This window comes from Ovis canadensis, chromosome 5 (assembly GCF_042477335.2).
Source record: "Ovis canadensis isolate MfBH-ARS-UI-01 breed Bighorn chromosome 5, ARS-UI_OviCan_v2, whole genome shotgun sequence".
Taxonomy (NCBI): Eukaryota; Metazoa; Chordata; class Mammalia; order Artiodactyla; family Bovidae; genus Ovis; species Ovis canadensis.
Window position 1 is genome coordinate 122067202 of NC_091249.1, and position 20614 is coordinate 122087815.

General features: G+C 42.2%; 1 protein-coding gene across 5 annotated transcripts in view; it reads right to left on the reverse strand.

The window, feature by feature from the left end:
* Positions 1-20614, reverse strand: part of TMEM232 (transmembrane protein 232) — a 277979-nt gene that overhangs the window by 65254 nt on the left and 192111 nt on the right. For 2 of the 5 annotated variants that reach the window (XM_069592669.1, XM_069592666.1), the window contains one exon: positions 7021-7106. The exons of the other annotated variants lie outside the window; for them this stretch is intronic. In XM_069592669.1, the coding sequence (XP_069448770.1) occupies positions 7021-7106 (86 nt within the window). The remainder of the gene's footprint in view (positions 1-7020; positions 7107-20614) is intronic. 5 annotated transcript variants of the gene reach the window in all.

Here is a 20614-nt window from a genome sequence, read left to right on the forward strand (position 1 = left end):
TCTTTGCAACCCCATGGACTGTATAGTCTATGGAACTCTCCAGGCCAGAATACTGGAGTGGGTAGCCTTTCCCTTCTCCAGAGGATCTGCCCAACCCAGGGACTGAACCCAAGTCTCCCGCATTGCAGGTGGATTCTTTACCAGCTGAGCCACCAGGGAAGCCTAAGAACACTGGAGTGGGTGGCCTATCTCTTCTCCAGCAGATTTCCCGACCCAGGAATTGAACCAGGGTCTCCTGCACTACAGGCTGATTCTTTACCAACTGCACTAGCCCTCCAAAAACCCAACTTCCTGCTAAACAACCATCAAGAGTAGGAGCAGCAAAAAACCATGCTCGAACCACCAGAAAGATACCCTACATCCGAAGAAAAAGAAGAAGCCGAATGAGACATTCAGAAGGCCACAATCGTGATAAAATCAAACCCTGTACATGTCAGGAGGGCAATGCACAGACTGGAAAATAATTACATCACAGAAGTTCTCCCAGTCTTGAGCCCCACATCAGGCTTCCCAGATCGCGGTTTGGAAATTGAGGAGGAGCCCCCTGAGAATCTGGCTTTGAAGACCAGCAGGGTGTGATTGCAGGAATTCCATAGGACTGGGAGAAACGGAAACTCTACTCTTGGAGGGTGCATACAAGGTCTTGTGCACACCAGAACCCAAGAAAAAAAGCAGGGACCTCATAGGAGCCTAGGGCAGCATCAGAGGGTCTCCTGTGGAGGCAACACGCAGCTGCGGCTCCCTGCAGGAACAGACTCTGGCAGCAGCAGTTCCGGTGATTACTCGTTGGTGTGAGCCCTGCTGGAGATCAGCATTTCCTTGCCGAGACCTAGGCCCATCCATCGGCCTGTAGGCTCCAGTGCTGCTGCTGCTGCTGAGTCGCTTCAGTCGTGCCCTACTCTCCGCGACCCCATGGACTGCAGCCCACCAGGCTCCTCCGCCCAAGGAATTTTCCAGGCAAGAGTACTGGAGTGGGGTGCCATGGCCTTCTCTGAGGCTTCAGCGCCAGGACACCTCAGACCAAACATCCAACAGGGCAGGAACACAGCCCTGCCATCAGCGGGCAGACCAGGCAAAGTCTTCCTGAGCATGGCCCTGCCCGCTGACCGAGGACAAGACCAGCCCCACCCACCTGCGGGCAGAGACTCCCTCCAGGAAGCCTGCGCAAGCCGCACAGACAGCCTCATCCGCCAGAAGGCAGCCCGCGGAAGCAGGAACTACAGCTTGGCAGCCTGCAGAATAGCAAACATGCTCTCAGAAAGTGAAGACAAAGTGAAGTGGCAGGGGAGTGTGTCCGAGTTAAAGGAACAAGATAAAACCCCAGAAGAAAAACCAAGTGAAGTGGAGACTGGCTATCTACTGGAAACGAATTCAGAGAAATGCTGGTGAGGATGGTCCTGAGTCTTGGAGACCAGAGGCAAGGGTCAAGAAGAGGCAAGAAGTGCTTAACAAAGGACTGGAAGAAATAAAGGACAGAGATGAAGAATACAGTAACTGAAATGAAAAATACATTAGACGGAATCAGTAGCGTAGTAACTGAGGCAGGAAGACAGATATGTGAACTGAAAGGCAGAACAGTAAGAATCACTGCTGGGACCAGAATAAGAACAAAAAGAGATGAAGACAGTCCAAGATGCTTCCGGGACAACATTAAGTATACCAGCATTCCAATAACAGGAATCCCAGAAGAGGAGAGAGAGGAGAGAGAGAGAGAGAGAGAGAGAGAGAGAGAGAGAGAGAGAGAGAGAGAGAGAGAGAGAGAGAGAGAGAGAGAGAGAGAAAGGGCCTGAAAAAGTACGTGGAAAGGTAATAGCTACAAACTTCCCTAACACGAGAAGGAACATGGTCACTCAGCTCCTGCAAGTGTGGGATATAAGTAAACCCACGGAGGAACACATCCAAACACGCGGAAATCAAACTGATGAAAATTAAAGACGAAGAAAAGTATTAAAAGCAACAAGGGAAAAGAAACAAATAATATACAAGGGAACTCCCATAAGGTTATCGGTTGATTTTTTCAGCATAAATTCTGCAGGCCAGAAGGGGGCGGCACAATATACTTCAAGTGATGAAAGGGAAGAACCTACAGCCAGCAATATTCTACCCAGCAAGATTCTCATGGAAATTTGACAGAAATCAAAAGCTCAACAGAAAATCAAAAGCAAACAGAATTCAGCATCACCAGACCAGCTTTACAACAAATACTAAAGGAACATCTCTGGGCAGAAAAGGCCACTACTAGAAAAAAAAGAAAATTATGAATGGAAAAGCTTCCCTATAAAGACAAGCAAAGGAAAGGTAGGAAATCACCTGCAGACAAATATGATATCAAAAGCAGCAATTGTGAGGAGAGCACCAGTGCAGGATATTGGAAATGCATTTGGAAATAAAGGGCCGGCAATTAAAACTATTGTTTTTTTAAATATATATAGACGAATACAGCGCTTGTTCTTTAACTCAGGAAACTATCAGTCCAAAATGGCATCAAGAAAATAAACGTAATAGTGAGACTTCAGAAGAAATCTTCTGCTTTTGAGAAAAAGGTAAGATCTCATTATCCTAACTTTTTTGCAAAATAACCTAGACATCCTAGTCTAGACATACATAAAGAAATAGATATATATATAATATTGTTATTTATAGGTTATATGATGTATACCTAGACATAACAAGAGAATCCACCACCTATCAAGACTTATATTAAGAGAGTTTAAATATTTTATGGGAAACAATATTAATACAGAGGGATCAATAGTTTAATGCAGTATCTAGCAAGAAGTGCTTTAAGAAATTTATATAATTTCATTGAAGAATGAAAGATCTAAGTAAAATGGAAACTTATCATGGAGATCAAAAATATTCTTAATTGATTGACAAACCCATTACAAGTCAAATAAAATTTCCAACAAGACTATTTGTAACCTAAACAGACATTTCTCCAAAGAAGACATACAGATACCCAACAAACACATAAAAAGATGCTCGACATCACTCAGTATTAGAGAAATGCAAATCAAAACAACAATGAGGTATCATCTCGCGGTGGTCAGAATGGCCATCATCAAAAGTTTACAGATAATAAATGCTGGAGAGGATGTGGAGAAAAGGGAACCTTCTTATACTGTTGATGGAAATGTAAATTAACACGGCCACTACGGAGAACAATATGGAGGTTCCTTACAATACTAGGAATAAAACTGCCATATGATCCAGAAATCCTACCACCAGACATATACCCTAAGAAAACCATGATTCAAAGAGACACACGTACCTCATTGTCCACTGCAGCGCTATTTACAATAGCCAGGACATGGAAGCAACCTAGATGTCCATCGGCAGATGAATGGATAAAGATGTCGTGTGTGTATACAATGGGATATTACTCAGCCATAAAAAGGAACAGATTTGAGTGAGTTGAACTGAGGTAGGTGAGCTAGAGCCTGTGATTCAGAGTGAAGTTAAGTCAGAAAGAGAAAACTAAATACTGCATGCTAACACCTGTATATGGAATCGATAGAGTGCTGCTGATGAGTGTCTGCAGGGCAGGAGTAGAGATGGGCATGTAGAGAGCAGACCCGTGGGCGCAGCGGCGGCAGGAGAAGGCAGGGTGGGTGGAGAGAGCAGCGTCGGCATACACACACTGCCGCGTGTAAAGCCTGGCCAGGGGCAGCGTCTGCACAGCACAGGAGGGAGGCCAGCCCCGGGCTCCGAGATACGGGGGCGGGCCGGAGGGCGGTCTGGGGGCGGCCTGGGGGGCGGGCCGGGGGCGGTCCGAGGGCGGTCTGGGGCGGTCCGGGGGCGGGATGGGGGCGGGCCAGGGCGGGCTGGGGGCGGGGCGAGGCTCGAGAGGGAGGGGGTGTGCCTGTACTCATGGCGGATTCAGGTTTGTGTACAGCAGAAACCAGCACAGCATTGCAAAGCGATTATCCTCCGGTTTAAAAAATGGACTGCTTGTCGGGCTGGACAGACCGATCCTAAGATCCATAAAAGAAGTGAAGAATCAAGAAAAGATAAACTGTTCTACAAGGAAAACTAGAGAAGAGGATTTGTCCTATACACTCAAAGATTCATTACTAAGCCATTAATACGATCATTAAAGCAGTGAGTATTTCAGAAAGAAACAGAAAAACAAAGCACTAAATAGATAAACCACATGTGTATGGTATATGACAGACACAAATCTGTTGCAAAAGAATAGACTATTCAATAAAACGATGCCAAGACGATTTGCATTCCATAAGGAAAAATGACGAAAATAGATCCCTTATACTGTGCACAAAAATAAAATATTCCAGATGGGTTAAAGACCAAAATGTGAAAAACAAAACTGTGAAAATTTCTCAAGAAGATATGGGAGAATATTCTTAGAATATCAAGATAGGGAGGGATTTTTTGAATAAGATACAAAAATGCAGAATTATAAATTCAATTGAATTATAAATTATAAATTGAATACACTAAACTTAGAAAATTTAATACATGAAAAGATATTCTAAAAACATTACAAAAAACTGCATATTTTTGTGACATATCCAAGCAACATTTACATTTAAATTTAAAAATTGCATTAATGAAAAAAATTCCAACAGGAGAAGAATGACAGGCTGTGGTCATGTATTTCACTGAAGAGGATTCAAAGTAGCTAATTCAGCCTGTTAAGAGCTGCACAACTGAAGGGGTAGCAGGAGAATGCGAATCAGAGCAAGCCTGGGACACCATTCTTCACATTGGTAGAGAAATTTAAATCTCTTTTACTTAGCTTTTGGCAAAAATTTGGATTAGCATGAATTCTTACACACCATTCTGTAAATTATACAATCACTTTGGAGAATAGTTTGGCAATAGCTGGTAAAGCTTAATAAAGCACACTTGTGAAAGTGTTGGTTGCTTGGTCATGCCCAGTTCTTTGCAACCCCATTGACTGCAGCCCACCAGGCTACCGTGTCCATGGAATTCTCCAGGCATGAATATGGGAGTGGGTAGCCTTTCCCTTCTCCAGGGGACCTTCCCAACCCAGCAATCGAACTCGGGTCTCTTGCATTGCAGGCAGATTCTTTACCATCTGGGCCTCCAGGGAAGCTTCCTTACCCAGGTGGGCAGAAGACTAAGGAGCCTGGTGGGCTCTAGTCCATGGGGTCACAAAGAGTTGGACACGACGGAGAAACCCACGCTTGTATGACTCAGCAATTCCACTTCTACGTATGCTCTGACTCAGGGAAGCTCTGACTCATGCTCCCAAGAAAGTGCGAGCTGGAAATTTCGTCCTAACATTAGTTGGAATTGAAAAATAAAAAAGCTGGAATTACCTAATTATTCATTTTCAACAGAAGAGACGACCTAAGGTCTGGTCACACATTGGGCACAATGAATGAAGTAGATCTGTGAACAGCAGCATGGGGGCTCGAAAGTTTACAATGTTAGGGGGAAATTCCCATGTTACTGAATTTCAAAAACACAATATTGAGTAAAAAAGCATATTGAAAATACATAGACATATCAGAAAAAATTTAATAAAAGTTTAAAGCCCTACAGAAAGGAAGCAGATTGCTTATTGATATCTAGGATAGGTAATAGACACTTGGACATGAATAATGCCCTGAAATGGAATAGTGATTAGTTCTGAAGAAAAAGAGAAGGTAGATAGATGGAGAATGTACTTGCAACTATACATTTTTTGTTGTTAAAAAAGAGAGACAGAGAAAGGAATAATATGAACAAGGAGAATAAAATGCAGAGAGAGCTCAGGTGCCCTCCAGCTGTTCTATTATCTTTGATACTTAGTTCATGTTTGGCAATTTTTTATACATATATACATTATACTCTTTCAATAGGCTACTTTATTTCATTAAATTAATTTTACTTTTCTTTTTTTAAATCGAAGTTGGTTTATAATGTTAATTTCTGCTATACAGCAAAATGATTCAGTTATACATATATATATATATATACTTTTTAATATTCTTTTCCATTCCTGTTTATCTCAGGATATTGAATATAGTTCCATGTGCTATACAGTAGGGCCTTGTTGCAATGCTATAATTACATTTAGATTTAAGATTTAAATATATTAATAAATATAATTGTATAAAAACAACCTTCTAATTTTGATACCAAAGACAGAGAAAAACGCAGGGTAATGCTGACTTGTTTGACTAGAGAAAAACTGAAAATTAAATGTCTGTATGGCTAATACAACAAGAAAAACATTTAAATATAGTTGATCCTTGAACAGTCCAGGTTTGAACTGCACGCACCCACTTATACACAGGTTTCTTTCAGTAGAAAATACTACAATGCTACACGGTGACACAGTGAGGATCCCTGCATGTGGGACCACATACAGGGAAGGCTGACTGTAAGTTACACAGAATGTTTGACTTCAAGGGAGGTCAGTGTTCCTACCCACCTCATTGTTCAAGGGTCAGATGGAAATGATTATCAGAGGACTATAATATCAGACTTCCCTGGTGGCTCAGATGGTAAAGCGTCTGCCTACAATGTGGGAGACCCAGGTTCGATTCCTGGGTTGGGAAGATCCCTTGGAGAAGGAAATGGCAATCCACTCCAGGACTATTGCCTGGAAAACCCCATGGATAGAGGAGCAGGGTCAGATGTAAGTGATTATCAGAGTACTATAATATCAACATATGGGACAGTTTAAAATTTTTAACATATCAAAATAATTGTAAATCAATTAGAAAAAGATAAACAAATAGACTGTCTTTTTAAACAATGGCCAAAAGACAGGAGGCAGTGACCAATAAAATTAGCAAATGGAAATATCATCGTGCAGATCCATCAGCAAACACGCAGCGCTTGCAGCTCCACAGTAATCAGAGACGCGCAGACTTTTAGCAATCATTATGCCATACTTTGTACTTTAATTTTGGAAAATAAGTTGATAATTCTGTGCATTAAAAGTTAATAATGCAGAGAGTGTGGGGAATGGCACATGACTTGCTACTGGTGGGAAGGACAAATTGGTTACAGATTTCTGACTGGTGGTTTGGAAGTACTTACCAACTATTAAAATACATGCCCCTCTGGGAACCCTCCTACACGGTTGGCGGCGGGAATGCAAACTGATGCAACCACTATGGAGGGTCCTTAAAATAATAAAAATAGAGTTACCATATAATCCAGCAATTCCACTCCTGGGCATATATTGGAAAAAAGATAAAAACTCTAATTTGAAAAGATACAGACATCCCAATGTTCATAGCAGCACTGTTTGCAATAGCTGAGATATGAAAGCAATCTAAATGTCCATCGATGGATGAATGGATAAAAAGATTCGGAATATATATACAATTATGCAATATGCGTACATTACCCAGACGTAAAGTGGAAGGAAACAATGCCATTTGCAGCAACATGGATTCTTACCAAGTGAAGGAAGTCAGATGAAGACAAATATCATATGATCTATATGTGGAATCTAAAATGTGATACGAATGAACTTATTTACAAGACAGAGAAAGACTCAGGCACAGAAAACAAGATTATGGTTACCAAAGGAGAAAGGAGGGAGGAGGGGAAATCGGGAGCTCGAGATGAACAGATGCACTCTACTGATAAACAAGAATCTGACTGCAGCACAGAACTCTATATTCGGTATCTTGTGATAACCTATAATGGGAAAGAGTCTGGAAAAGGATATATGTGAAATGGACTCCCTTTGCAATGAACCTGAAACATGTAAACCAGCTAGACTTCATTAAATTCTTCTTAACTGTGCATCTCTGCAACCACAAGTCCATGCTTATTACGCTCTTGTTCCAATAAGGAAAGGTGTTCACTACTTATTCATTATAAGGATATTAACTTCAGCAAACACTAATTCAAACATGCATGAATTTAATAAAATATAAATGGCCAGCAACAGGGAAATAGTCAAATGAAATGAGTAACTAATCAAGGGTTTTTTGAAGTAATTACAAATAATGCTGCAGAAAAACATACTTGATCACGACATATAGATAAATGAGAAATGAACAGATACACGCTCAGTCATGTCTGACTCTGAGACCCCATAGACTGCATGTAGCCCAACAGGCTCCTCTGTCCATGGTATTTTCCAGGCAAGAATACTGGAATAGGTTGCCACTTCCTACTCCAGGGGATCTTCCCCACTCAGGGATTGAACCTGCATTTCTTGCATCTCTTGCATTGGCAGGCTGATTGTTTTTACCACTGCACCACCAAGAAGGCAAGCTGTAAAACTCTAAAACAGTGTGTCAAATACAGCCCCACTTTATATATGTACAGACTTATGCTGAGTGTAATTCATTGTGTCTATTTAATAGTGCGTTATATTTGGTTCGTGTGTGGGTATTTGTATACATAATGTTGAAAGAACAGAATTCTGCACGGTGTGTAAAAATATATCACTTTAATTCCCTCCAGGCTCTCCTTTCCAACTGGTTTTCAGCTGGGTCTAGATCTCTCCGATATCTTATATGAAATCTCGGTCAGGCCAGATCCAGGGCTTTACGATCACTTCAGAAAAATATTTCTTCAGTCACTTTAGTTTTAGCTTCAGTTAGTAAAATAGTCAAATTTAACGGGCAAACTTCATTAGATTACTATCGCTTAGCTTGGAAACAGTGCTAAGGATGGTGGGCACGAGTGACTTCTTTCTCTCCAGAAGCCCTTCCTTGCTGACCCTGGCTCCGTCCCAGGGTGGGCGGGAAGGCAGCAGCGGAAGTGGGGAGGGGGAAGGCCAAGGATCGCTGCCGCCCCGCGCTGCCCTGCCGGCGCCGCTGCCCTCGGAGCCTGTTCGACCCTGGGCTGTGGCCCGCCGGGCTCCTCCGTCCCTGGGGCTCTCCAGGCAGGGGCCCTGGAGCGGGCAGCCGTGCCCTCCTCCAGGGGATCTTCCCGCGTTGCCTGAGCCGGCGGGGACGCTGGCCTTCGGCGTGCTTCCTGGAGAGCCTCAAAGGGCAGGACCTCGGCGAGAAGCGAGGCTCCCCGAGCTGCCCGAGCCCATCGCTGCTGCCCGCCGCCGCCGCCTCCTGCAGCCCCCCGCGCCGAGTGCCTCTCGCTCCTGGGCGGCCCTTCTCGTGACCCTGAAACCGCTGTGTGTTCCTCCGGCCTGAGCCTTTCACGAGGTGCCGAGAACGCTGAATGCGCCGCCTCCCCTCCCCTCGCGACGACGCCAGAGCAGACTCTCCCAGAGGGCGGACACAGACCGCAGCCTCCTCCAAAGGCGCCCGCGCCCTAAACCCCCGGGAGGAGCGCCCAGCATCGCGCCGCCGCGCGGTCACTGTGTCTGTCCGACTCTGGGCGGCCCCGCGGACTGCAGCCCTCCAGGCCCCTCTGCACATGGGACTTCCCAGGGAAGAACACTGAGTGGGGTGCCATGCCCTCCTCCAGGGGACCTTCCTGACCCCAGAGACTGAACTGGCATCTCCTGCGCTGCAGGCGGATTCTTTACCACTGGGCCACCGGGAAAGTCCAGTCGTTGGCGACTAGTAATCAAACCTTCCCTTTAGCTAGTTCTCAAGAAGTCCTGCATAGTAGTTCATTTCAGCATGTACATCCTTTTGGAGCCTTGCTGAATCTGAGATAGACTTACCTTTATTTATATGGCTTTAATATACACACATATTTAAATATACCTAAATGTTAGCAGGCTTATTTTACAAATGTTGTTGGCAGTTATCACCAGGAAGCAAAATTATGACTGTTGCTTGGATATTTAAATTTTTCCTTGTTAAGCTGAAGATATAGGTATTTCTTGGTGATGGGTAAAACAATTCTAAAGAAGGAGGAGAAATTTATGTTCAGAGAACTACGGTGCAGAAAGTGGATAATATAAACACACATCCTGGCTTGCACACCCAAACTACTGAGTATTTACAGTCTGTTTGGAACTAAGTATATGTCAAACGTTCATAGCTCTTCCTTTGGCTCTGAAACTCAGATAGGAAACAAGATAGATGCTTAATGAGAAAGAATGTGCAAAACTCCACCTGGATTCCAAGCCAGTGTAATTTTATTTCCTTTCTATTTTCTGCTCAATGGTTTTGGCTGGTAGCCATGTAATAAAATCTTTCTTAAATCTGTTTGGCAGTCATATTTTAAGATCTAGTTTTATGTACACTAAAGAATAATATTCCTAAGGTGTCTCTTGCCATAATCGAGAGTATTTCTCATTAGCAATAATCTCAGGTATAAAATATCTAAATCACAGCTCTAAATGTACAAGTGACTTGCAAATTATTTCATCCATCCATCCATCCAACTATTACTTCCTTAATATTTATCCAGGGCCTGGGCCCTGTGGTAGGTTTGAGGCATAATACATACTTATGAGGTATAATACATACTTATATGAAACATGGTATCTTTTCTCAAGAAACTTATTCTGCTTAGGAAAGATAAGAAGTAGCATAGAAGGCATTCAGTACACACAGAAATACTTTATCAATGTAATATTATACCACAATGATATACTTGGGGTTGTGGACAAAGCTTTAGAAGAATAAAAACGACAGTCCTTTCAACACGAAATCTTTTTTTTCCATGCTTTTTAAAAGATCATATATTATAACGATTTTCTAGCTTCAGTTTTCTTTTTATGTGTAATACTAAAATTCAAAAGAAATCTTATTAGTATGTGTTATGAATAAAACTGTGTCCCCCACATTCATATACTGCAGCCCTAAGCCACAGCAATTCACAACATGACTATATTTGGAGATAGCCTTGAAGAGGTAAATAAGATGAAAAAGAGGTCACATAAAGTGAAAGTCACTCAGTCGTGTCCGACTCTTTTCGACCCCATGGACTACACAGCCCATGGAATTCTCCAGGTGAGAATACTGGAGTGGGTAGCCTATCCCCTTCTCCAGGGGATCTTCCCAACCTAGGGATCGAACCCAGGCCTCCTGCATTGCAGGCAGATTCTTTAACAGCTGAGCTACCAGGGAAGCCCAGAGGTCACATGGATGAGCCCTAATCCAATCTGAAAAAATTCCAACACACTAAGAGACATCAGACATAGAAGCCCATGTGAGGTTGCAGTAAGAAGGCAGCAGCCTACAAGCCACAGGGAAGACATGCCTTGCTGAGCTCTTCATCTTGGACCTGTAGCCTCTGGAACTGCCCCCCAGACTGTGGTCTTTTGTGAAATTCAAAAACAGATTTGTGATTAACATAGAAGAAATATGGCTGTGATGATTCCAGATCTTTTCACACAAAGAACTGGCAGTGGGTGGCCTGTGATGCAGTGAACGGCCTAGTGACAAGGGTATGACCAGGTCATGAGAGCATCTCGGGCTTCCCTGATGGCTCGGTGGGAGAGAATCCACCTGCCAGTGCAGGAGACACAGGTTCGCCCCCGACCTGGGAAGATCCCACGTGCCGCAGAGCAGCTAAGCCTGCGCGCAGCCACTGAGCTGGTGCTCCGGAGCCCAGGAGCTCAGCTGCGGAAGGCCCCGTGCCTGGAGCCCGGCTCTGCAAAGAGAAGCCGCCCCGTGAGAAGCCTGAGCACCGCAGCTGGAGAAAGTCCGTGCACAAAACCAAAGACCCGGGGCAACCAAACGCAAGTAAGTAAAAATGAATAAATTTTTGAAATGCTAAAAAAAAAAAAAGAGAGAGCATCTCAACTCCATGAGCACTTTCCAGATGTCACTGTTAACCCACTTTGGCCATGTTGATACTTTTCCTTAATGGCCTTTCCTTCCATAGACGAGATGATTTGCCTTTTTATGGAAAAGAATAGCTTTTAGCTTTTTAAGTTACCTTGCTTGCTGTATTTTTGAAGATGAAGCTTTTAATTTTCAGATCTGTGGGCCTTAAGTGGTAACATAGATGGCCTTCAGTTCAGTTCAGTCGCTCAGTTGTGTCCGACTCTTTATGACTCCATGGACCGTAGCACGGCAGGATTCCCTGTCATCACCAACCCCAGGAGCTTCCTCAGACTCATGTCCACTGAGTAGGTGATGCCATCCAACCACCTCATCCTCTGTCATCCCCTTCTCTTCCTGCCTTCAATCTTTCCCAGCATCAGGGTCTTTTCAAATGAGTCAGTTCTCCACATCAGGTGACCAAAGTATTGGAGTTTCAGCTTCAGCATCAGTCCTTCCAATGAATATTCAGGACGGATCTCCTTTAGGATGGACTGGTTGGATCTCCTTGCAGTCCAAGGGACTCTCAAGAGTCTTCTCCAGCACCATAGTTCAAAAGCATCAATTCTTTGGCACTCAGCTTTCTTCATAGTCCAACTCTCACATCTATACATGACTACTGGAAAAAACCATAGTCTTGACGACATGGACCTTAGATGGCAAAGTAATGTCTCTGCTTTGTAATACGCTGTCTAGGTTGGTCATAGCTTTTCTTCCAAGAAGCAAGAGTCTTTTAATTTCATGGCTGCAGTCACCATCTGCAGTGACTTTGGAGTCCAAATAAATAAAGTCTCTCATTGTTCCCACTGTTTCCCTTCTATTTGCCACAGTCTTGTCTGACTCTGTTCGACCCTAAGGACTGTAGCCTGCCAGGCTCCTCTGTCCATAGGATTCTCCAGCCAAAAATACTAGAGCAGGTTGCCATGCCATCCCCCATGGGCTTTTCCTGACCCAGGGATTGAACCTGGGTCTCCTGCATTGCAGGCAGATTCTTTACCACTGAACCACCAGGGAAGTCCCATAGATGGCCTCAGAAATACAAAATGGACTTATTTTAAGATAGTCAATAAACAGAAAAAGGCAAGTGAAATCAGATCTACCTTTGAGAACAGTAAATTAACTGCAGTGGTTTGGGTTCATTTGAAAAACTGGAAAAGGTTCTCAAAGCAAACTTGAGGCCTCTTTCAGATATAAGGAACTAATATTTCTATATGGAATATAATATTCTAAACACAGTCAATGGAATATATCCAACTATTATTATGTATTTTCAAAGAGAAGAAAACAAGAAGTTAGTTTTCACTTTCCATTGGGAATAATGCTTGGTTTGGCTTAGATGGTTAAGCTTCTCTAAGAACCTTTAACCTATCCTGCACAATGGGCCTTTGTTGTATTATATAGCAGTACTTAGAAATACGGAATGGTGCTGTTATCTAAAGATGTCAGCTGTTTTGCAGTAATCATTATTCAAAGTAACAAAGCCAGTTTTGTAAATGACTTAGTAAAGCATTCCGAGCAGAAATTCAAATTTCGATGTGTCATTGTGATTTTTTTTGCTCAAATAATTTTATTTAATCACTATGTTTTACTTGTCAGCAAATTGAGATGTGGAACTGTGCTATTAACATGACTACTACACAAACCTTTTGAGTATGTCAATCAACTGTCCCTCTTTTGCTATATTAACTATTACTTTCTCAAGGAAAACCAATCTCCAGCTAGTCAGAAATTTCTATTACCCCTCAACCTGAAAGTTGTCTCCTAAAACATTTATATTTCCTTTGATAAATCGCCTTCAAGAATATAACGACTCTACAATGATGATAAACAATTCGCTACATCAACATACATCAAGGGAATTGATTGAATCTACATCATTCACATGATAGAAGCACAATGACTGCAGTGAAGCGTGCCATGGGGTTAATGTCCTCCACTCTGGGAATGCGAGTCTTCCCTTTGGCTCGGCATTTTATGAAACAGCAGGAGAGCATTATCCTGTGGCAACATTTTATTTCATTGACATCTCAAATATATTCTTAATATCCTTTATATTTGTGTTCAGTTTAAAATGAGAGGATTAGACTAGGTATTATTATCCTGGAAAGGCATTCATTATCATATTCTGAATAGCGTTACCATGTGACAAGTCTCAGCCATAAGAATCTCTCGGCAAGCATTGCATCTTTTACCCTTACATATTAAAAGCAAAGCTGACTGTATTCCATGCTACGAATTTTTCCTGTGTTAATCATCAGTATTGCCCCACCTTTGCTGCTATATTGTACACACATTATGGAAATCAATCGGATCAATAGAATGTTCAGTTCAGTATCTCAGTCATGTCCAATTCTTTGTGACCCCAGGGGCTGCAGCACGCTAGGCCTCCCCGTCCATCACCAACTCCCAGAGTTTACTCAAACTCATATCCATTAAGTCGGCGATGCCATCCAACCATCTCATCATCTGCTGACCCCTTCTCCTCCCGCCTCCTATCTTTCCCAGCATCAGGGTCTTTTCAAATGAGACAGTTCTTCCCATTAGGTGGCCAAAGGATTGGAGTTTCAGCTTCAGCATCAGTCCTTCCAATGAATATTCAGGACTGATCTCCTTTAGGATGGACTGGTTGGATCTCCTTGCAGTCCAAGGGACTCTCAAGAGTCTTCTCCAACACCACAGTTCAAAAGTATCAATTCTTTGGTGCTCAGCTTACTTTCTACTCCAAGTCTCACATCTATACATGACTACTGGGAAAACCATAGGTTTGACAAGATGGACCTTTGTTGGCAAAGTAATGTCTCTGCTTTTTAATATGCTGTCTAGGTAGGTCATAGCTTTTCTTCCAGGGGGTAAGCGTCTTTAATTTCATGTCTGTAATCACCACCTGAAGTGATTTTGGAGCCCAGAAAAATAAAGTCTGTCACTGTTTCCATTGTTTCCCCATCTATTTGTCATGAAGTGATGGGATTGGATGCCATGATCTTAGTTTTCTGAATGTTGAGTTTTAAGACAACGTTTTTACTCTCCTCTTTCACTTTCATCAATATGCTCTTTAGCTCCTCTTCACTTTCTGCCATAATGGTGGTGTAATCTGCATGTCTCAGGTTATTGATATTTCTCCCAGCAATCTTGATGCCAGCTTGTGCATCATCCAGCCCAGCGTTTCTCATGATGTACTCTGCATATAAGTTAAATAAGCAGGGTGACAATATACAACCTCAATGTACTCCTTTCCTGATTTGGAACCAGTCCGTTGTTCCATGTTCAGTTCTAACTGTTGCTTTCTGACCTGCATATAGATTTCTCAGGAGGCAATTCAGGTTGTCTGGTATGCCCATCTCTTGAAGAATTTTCCACAGTTTGCTGTGATCTACACAGTCAAAGGCTTTGGCATAGTCAATAAAGCAGAAGTAAATATTTTTTCTGGAACTCTCTTGCTTTTTTGATGATCCAGTGGATGTTGGCAATTTGATCTCTGGTTCCTCTGCCTTTTCTAAAACCAGCTTGAATATCTGGAAGTTCATGGTTCATGTGCTGTTGAAGCCTAGCTTGGAGAATTTTGAGCATTACTTTACTAGCGTGTGAGACGAGTGCAATTGTGCAGTAGTTTGAGCATTCTTTGGCATCGCCTTTCTTTGGGCTTGGAATGAAAATTGACCTTTTCCAGTCCTGTGGCCACTGCTGAGTTTTCCAAATTTGCTGGCATATTGAGTGTAGCACTTTCACAGCATCACCTTTTAGTATCTGAAGTAGTTCAACTGGAATTCCATCACCTCCACTATCTTTGTTCATAGTGATGCTTCCTAAGGCCCACTTGCCTTCTGTTCCAGGATGTCTGGCTCAAGGTTAGTGATCACACCATCATGATTATTTGGATCATGATGATCTTTTTTGTATAATTTTTCTGTATATTCTTGCCACGTCTTCTTAATATCTTCTGCTTCTGTTAGGTCCATACAATTTCTTTCCTTTATCGTGCCCATCTTTAGATTAAAAAAAAAATCTCAGTTAAATTCCCACATTCCGGTCCATTTTAGTTCACCGATTACTAAAATGTCGACTTTCACTCTTGCCATCTCCTGTTTGACCACTTCCAATTTGCCTTGATTCATGGAACATTCTAGGTTCCTATGTAGTATTGCTCTTTACAGCTTTGGACCTTGCTTCTATCACCAGCCACGTCCACAACTGGGTGTTGTTTTTATTTTGGCTCCATCTCTTCATTCTTTCTGGAGTTATTTCTCCACTGATCTCCAGTAGCATATTGGGCACTTAGTGACCTGGGGAGTTCATCTTTCACTGTCCTACCTTTTTGCCTTTTCATACTGGTCATGGGGTTCTCAAGGCAAGAATACTGAAGTGGTTTGCCATTCCCTTCTCCAGTGGACCACAGAACTCTCCACCATGACCTGTCCATCTTGAGTTCCATCTTGGGTTCCAAATAGGAAAAGGAGTATGTCAAGGCTGTATACTGTCACCCTGCTTATTTACCTTATATGCAAAGTACATCATGAGAAACTCTGGGCTGGATGAATCACAAGCTGGAATCAAGATTGCTGGGAGAAATATCAATAACCTCAAATATGCAGACGACACCACCCTTATGGCAGAAAGTGAAGAAGAACTAGAGCACCTTGATGAAAGTGAAAGTGGAGAGTGAAAAAGTTGGCTTAAAGCTCAACATTCAGAAAACTAAGGTCATGTTATCCAATCCCATCACTACATGGCAAATAGATGGGGGAACAGTGGAAATAGTGTCAGACTTTATTTTTCTGGGCTCCAAAATTGCTGCAGATGGTGACTGTTGCCATGAAATTAAAAGACACTTACTCTTCTTCGCAGGAAAGTTATGACCAACCTAGACAGCATATTAAAAAGCAAAGACATTACTTTGCCAACAAAGGTCCGTCTAGTCAAGGCTATGGTTTTTCTGTTGTCAGGTATGGATGTGAGAGTTGGACTGTGAAGAAAGCTTAGCACCAAAGAATTGATGCTTTTGAACTGATGGTGTTGGAGAAGACTCTTGAGAGTCCCTTGGACTGCAAGGAGATCCAACCAGTCCATCCTAAAGGAAATCAGTCCTGAGTGTTCATTGGGAGGACTGATTTTGAAGCTGAAACTTCAATACTTTGGCCTCCTATTGCAAAGAGCTGACTCATTTGAAAAGACCCTGATGCTGAAAAGATTGAAGGTGGGAGGAGAAGGGGATGACAGAGGATGAGATGGCTGGATGGCATCACTGACTCAATGGACATGAGTTTGGGTAAACTCTTGGAGTTGGTGAGTGACAGGGAGGCCTGGCGTGCTGCAGTCCGTGGGATCACCAAGAGCTGCACATGACTAAGCGACTGCACTAAACTGAACTGAACCTGATGAAATGCTCCCTGGTATCACTAATTTTCTTGAAGAGATCTTTAGACCTCTAGATCACTAAAATGTTAATGAAATATTAAAAAGAGAAAGCTTTCTGACTTTAAGCCAAAATTATAACCATAAATTCAAATTCTTACTGCACTTTAAAATAGATTCCTTCCTTTCATTTTGAAATCCCTGCCCTCAGCACTTTTCTACACACTGAATTCTAAGGATTTGCCTGTGTACATCAAATACAGAACTAAAATAATTATCCTAAAACTCGAACTCAGAGAAATACAACTTCATCTGAAATATTTAGGAACTGAGGCCACGAATTCGGTTTGGATTATCCATAAAAATGACTTCAATTCTCTACCACATTTTGCATGTGTAAATATGGAAGCAGATTCGGGTAATAAAATTCAGAGCATTAAATGCAAAGTGCAAGACAGATAAGACCTACTGAAAATTCATTTGGGGGCCTCAGTGTTGAAAGCCTGTAAGCAGAACACAGCAAGTTAACACAATTTTCAAGATGTTAATATCACAAAACAATGGTTTGAATTTATTGAGCTTTAAAGGTGGCAAATTTGCCTTGTTTGTGTTAGACCACTCCTGTATCTGTATTTCATCCAGCTAATGGTATTCTAAACACTGTTTTGCCCGTGTATTTTATAGACATAGAAGTGTTTGGATTAAGAGCAGATGAAGATGTTGATTTTGTTTTCTCTTTGCGGTTTAAGAATAAGATAGTAAAAAGCTATAGATGATATCCTTAGTTCAGACTATAACTGCCACTAAGTCTATGGTTAGGTCTATAAAGCTGTGATAGAATCAGAAATTCTGGAAAACGTTAACCGACTCTAATAACCATGGCCAAACTGCATGGCTCTGTGACTTCCCTTTTCCCCTAAAATATACAAGAATTCATGAATCACAGCAATTTATTTAAAGCCTAAGGTATTAATTTAACTGATTTATTTTTAATTAAAAAATCATCATTTTCTTTAGTTCAAAATTATTTTGCATGCAATAATATTCCTTTCATCTTAAAAATTATATAACATTTGATTATCAATGACTATACCATAGCTTACTTGTCTGATCTACTAGCAATGAGTATTTTGGATTTTTTTATATGCAGTTCTTATTGGAATAGTCTACCAGCATATTTTGTCATCCTTTATTTAGATCCAAATGCAAGCCTCTGAGCAACTCACCCTAGTAGTGTGAATAATTTAGAGATATTTCTCCTCCAAAGAAAGCAGAGTGAGATAATGAAAGTGAAAAGGTACAGAATTCATACTAAGCTACTGACCACACCTAAGTAGAAGATTTGAGTTATGTTTTGTTCACTCGATTTGTAAGAGAGTACATGGGCAGCGCTTCTCCCAGTCCCCACATTTTCCTAAGGAGCATAATGCTTTTAATGCAGTGGGAGTTGTCTCTCACTCATTTTGTTTGGTATCTATAAACTCACCTTTAACTGGTTCTCTGAAGTGTGGTGCGACATGGAAAAAAAAATCAACCTATTTCACAGTAGCAGATACACGGTGAGTGAAGTGAAAGTCGCTCAGTAGTGTCCTATTCTTTGAGATCCCCCGAACTGGAAGCCTACCAGGCTCCTCTGTCCATGGAGTTCTCCAGGCAAGAATACTGGAGTGGGCTGCCTTTCCCTTCTCCAGCAGATCTTCCCAGCCCAGGGACGGAACCCAGGTCTCCCGCATCGCAGGCGGACTCTTCACCGTCTGAGCCCCCAGGGAAGGCCCTGTACTTTCCATCCCGTCTGACTCTGCAACGCTGTGGGCTGCAGCCCGCCCGGCTCCTCTGTCCAGGGGATCCTGCAGGCAAGAATACTGGAGTGGGTGGCCATGCCCTCCTCCAGGGGAGCTTCTTCTGACCCAAGGACACACCCAGGTCTCCTGGGTCTCCAGCATTGGCAGGCAGGTTCTTCACCACTGGCGCCACCTGGGCAGCCCAGCATGTACACTGACAAGTGTCTTTTCTCTAGCACTGAAGATTGGTTAGTATGGCAAGTTAATTAACAGTTTATTTTTCATTCAAATATCTGCTTCTTTGATTTATACTTGTTTTATACTTGAAATTAAAAGGTTACTATACGTCATTTTGTCTTATGTAACTAATTAATATGCATTTAGTAGCTGTTATCTTTTAATTACTAATAAATAACTCATAATTATTTGGTAAACACATACATCTGTTCTAAGTTGGCACATGGGACTTAATTAATGGTGAATCTTAGACCTTGCATTTGTATGCAAAATTATATCCTTCATGTGATTTCAACTGTGGATTTTAAGTGTTTCTAGAAATTCATCATAACTTCCTATTTTGCTTATCATATAAGCCTTCCAATGTTAAATTTCATTGTTCTATATAGGAATGGAAAAAAAAAAAAAACCTTTCCAGATTATTGTTTCACTGGAAAGACCAACATATACCTGGAGGAAAGCAACAGAAGTCAAGAAAAAACCCACCTGCAACGCAGGTGACTCAGGAGACACAGATTCAATCCCTGGGTTGGGAAGATCCCGTGGAGGAGGAAATAGCAACACACTCCAGTATTCTTGCCTGGAGAACCCCATGCACGAAGGAGCCTGGCCAGCTACTGTCCACAGGGTCACAAAGAGTCAGATACAACTGATCACAGCACAGAAGACAGAAGTCAGAAAAATCAAATTTCCCTTCTTAGACCTCTTACCAAAAAGCTAAACATTCTTATATAAAAAGCTTTTCTTTCAGCTATAGATTTCTATTTATAATGAAGACATTGACCACTGGCTTATGGTGATAAGATAAAGTACAGTCTTTCTTCTCCCTCTTTCTTGCCAAACCCATGAAAATATATAATAGCTCCCACTACACACACATGCACACAATAAATATGTAATTTTAAGATTTTGAAAACAAAAAGGAACGCATTTTGAACAGTCTATGAACTGTGAAAAGTAGACATTAACAGATGAAGCAGAAAGCCAGCCAAAGCCTTAGGTTATTGGAGTATACTTTCTTCAGAAGATGGGACTAGCACCTGGCGCGACTGCATATGAGAGTGAGCCGAGAGACGGTCCTCCGAATAACGCCCGCCTTGTCTTCATGCAGAGTGAGCTGAGAAAAGGTCCTCTGAATAAGGCCTTCCTCAATGGCACCCTACTCCAGTACTCTCGCCTGGAAAATCCCATGGATGGAGGAGCCTGGTGGGTTGCAGTCCATGGGGTCGCTAAGAGTCAGACACGACTAAGCGACTTCCCTTTCACTTTTCACTTTCACGCATTGGAGAAGGAAATGGCAACCCATTCCAGTGTTCTTGCCTGCAGAGTCCCAGGGACGGGGGAGCCTGGTGGGCTGCCGTCTATGGGGTCACACACAGTCGGACACGACTGAAGTGACTTAGCAGCAGCAGCAGCAGCTTCTTTATGAAGAGTGAGCTGAGAAACGATGCTCTGAATAATACCTTCCTCTTCTTTATTTAGGAACATGACAGCACAAAATGGAGGAAAGAAGGGAGCTACAGAAGAGCAGTTTTGTAACTGTTGGAAATAAGCTGTGAACTAAATGAGAACTGAAGTTTTGTAAGTTATGATATTAATTATAACCTCCACGGCAAC